This window comes from Eucalyptus grandis, chromosome 9, assembly GCF_016545825.1.
Source record: "Eucalyptus grandis isolate ANBG69807.140 chromosome 9, ASM1654582v1, whole genome shotgun sequence".
Classification (NCBI taxonomy): Eukaryota; Viridiplantae; Streptophyta; class Magnoliopsida; order Myrtales; family Myrtaceae; genus Eucalyptus; species Eucalyptus grandis.
The window spans coordinates 7,695,308-7,697,950 of NC_052620.1; the positions used below are offsets into that span (position 1 = coordinate 7,695,308).

General features: G+C 45.4%; 1 protein-coding gene across 1 annotated transcript; it reads left to right on the forward strand.

Annotated features, from left to right (window-relative positions):
* Window positions 1-244: 244 nt before the first annotated feature.
* LOC104452797 (L-ascorbate oxidase) lies at window positions 245-2,369 on the forward strand. Its single transcript, XM_039301408.1, is given in 4 exon segments — window positions 245-400; window positions 602-793; window positions 898-1,080; window positions 1,464-2,369. Coding segments are annotated over 4 exon segments (1,347 nt in total). The 5' UTR covers window positions 245-319; the 3' UTR covers window positions 2,355-2,369.
* The last annotated feature ends 274 nt before the right edge of the window (window positions 2,370-2,643 follow it).

Sequence of the window (2,643 nt, forward strand, 5' to 3'; positions counted from 1 at the left end):
TGCAAGCTCAAAACATGCGTCTATTAATAGCATTGATTCTCTGTGTTTTGGTGATGATGCCATATGCAGAGGCTAGATTTCGTCCCTTCCGCTGGGATGTGGAGGAAGAGTTGGACCTCTACCATAAGCAGGTCATCACCATCAACGGAGAGACACCGGGACCGACCATTAAGGGGCAGCAGGGAGACACTGTTGAAGTCAAAGTTACCAAAACTGAAGGAGAATCTCGCAATTCAATGGAACGGAGTCCCGGTATGTAACCAGCACATCAAAATTTCGATATGAAGGTCTGGTTAAGTGTTTGAGTAGACGATGATTTATGGGTTTGCAGAGAAGTCCATGGTGTCTATGCTCCATTTTGCCAGGACAAACTTTTACCTATAGTTTTATCCTTGATCGGGTAAGTACAAAGATTATTGAATAATTTCATGCGAGGAACTTTCCTTAGGCTGAATCAGCAATGGAGCCACCCATGTTCATGTGTGCTCTTCTGAACCTCATGTGGGGTTCAAGGAGAATCCACCTCATTAGATGTTTACTCGCAACAGGCACTTAAATTCTCGTCTTGCAAAGGATGACATTATGCTTACACTCCATGTAGCCTGGAACGCACTTGTACTACTCCCATTACAGCATGCAAAAGGTAGCGGGACTGTATGGGTGGATCCGGCTTTCGCCGCCGTACGGTGTCACTGAGCCATTTGCCTATGACTACGAGCAGAGCGTCATCCTCAACGACTGGTACAACAAAAGCAGTAATGACCAAGCCTTCTATTGGGATGTGGAGCCTGAGGTAATTAAGTTAATTTGATTTCCTCGGTTATGGAACAAAAAAAATCACCAGCTTCACTCATTGCTCATGGGCTTTTTCATTCTCTTTTATTGCTTGGATTGCAGTCGCTACAAATTCAAGGGAAGGGAAAGTTCGATAGCTCCAAATCGGCCACTCCAAGCTTGGATACAATGGCTTATAACGCGACCATTCCTGCATATCTGAACTGGACAATCGTCCCTGGGAAAACAAATCGCCTCAGGATTTCAAGCGTGGCCATTCAATATGCTCTCAGCTTTCAAATTGAGGTAAACTTCCATCACCTACAACTTATTCCTCTGGCTTTTTATTTATTTATTTTTTTTCCATGGCTTTCTATAACGATTTCGAAGTCTCGAAGATGAAGACTCTATGCTATTATCATTTCATATCGGATTACACATGATAGCAAGTATTGGGGGAGAAGATATGATTCGGGTTTTTCTGAAGGAGAAAGAGAACACTGACTTTTTTGATTTGCTGCGTGATGATTTGGTGTGCCCATTCTCTGACTCAGATTCAGCCGGAAGTAACCTTTTCGATATTTTTAAGAGACTATTAAATTGGAAGATGAACATGTTTTCTTTGCAAAGACTTGTGCTTTGGAACTTACTGCTTCGAGCGTATGTCGAGATGTTCTTTTGATTCGCAGGGTCACAACCTGACCGTAGTTGAAGCAGATGGGTACTATGTAGAGCCATTTGTTGTCCAAAACCTGTTCATCTACCCGGGGGAGACGTACTCTGTCTTGATCAAAGCTGATCAAGACCCATCGAGAAACTACTGGATCACGAGCAACATTGTTGGCTGGAACGCCGCTGCCATAGCCCCTCCCGGTCTCAACGTGCTCAATTACCACCCGAACCATTCAAACCATGTCCCGCCCACAGATCCACCTACGGGCCCGATTTGGAACGACGTGGCTCCGCAATTGGCACAGAGCATAGCGATCAAAGCCCGACGAGGATATGTCCGCACTCCATCACCCAGAGCACACCGCATGATTGTGTTACTCATCACACGGAACGAGATTGACGGTTATTTCCATTGGTCCGTGAATTATGTGTCGCTCACCCTCCCCCGCACACCGTACCCAATTGCCCTCAACGAGAATCTCCACCATGTGTTCGATCAAAGCCCACCACCCGACCATCTTCCCGGCTATGCAGATTCCAACGACTACCGTGTCGTGGACAAAACCAATGCCACCTCTAGCGACTTGATCTACAGACTGAAGTTCAACACTACAGTGGACATCATTTTGCAAAATGCAAACACCATGACAGCGAACAACAGCGAGACAATCCCATGGCACCTTCATGGCCACGATTTCTGGGTCCTTGGGTACGGGAGGGGGAGATTTAACGTCGCCAATGACCCGAAGAAGTACAATTTGCTGAACCCGATCATGAAGAGCACGGTAGCAGTCCATCCTTATGGGTGGACCACCCTGAGATAAGGATGGACCGCCCTGAGATTCGTGGCTAATAAGCCGGGCATGTAGGCGTTCCTTTGCCAGATAGAGATGGTGGCTAATTGTTAACACTTTTTCGTTTGTGCTTATGATGCGACCTCATCACCAGAAAAGCAAGAAGGCTAGTATTTATTGAATAAACCTAATTCTGTTGTATGAAATTATCTACTTTTGCCTGATTTTGTTAAACTTTTCTTTTTATTGACTAAAGCTTTCTGCCATTCTTTTAATTCTCGGCGGGAGCAGGAAAATATGGCACCGGACTACCTGCTGAGCAATGAAGAAAATCAAGAAGATAGCAGTTGGGAATGGGACGGCCCTGTTCTAGCAATATACTTGAACTCAGACAAGGTTGAAC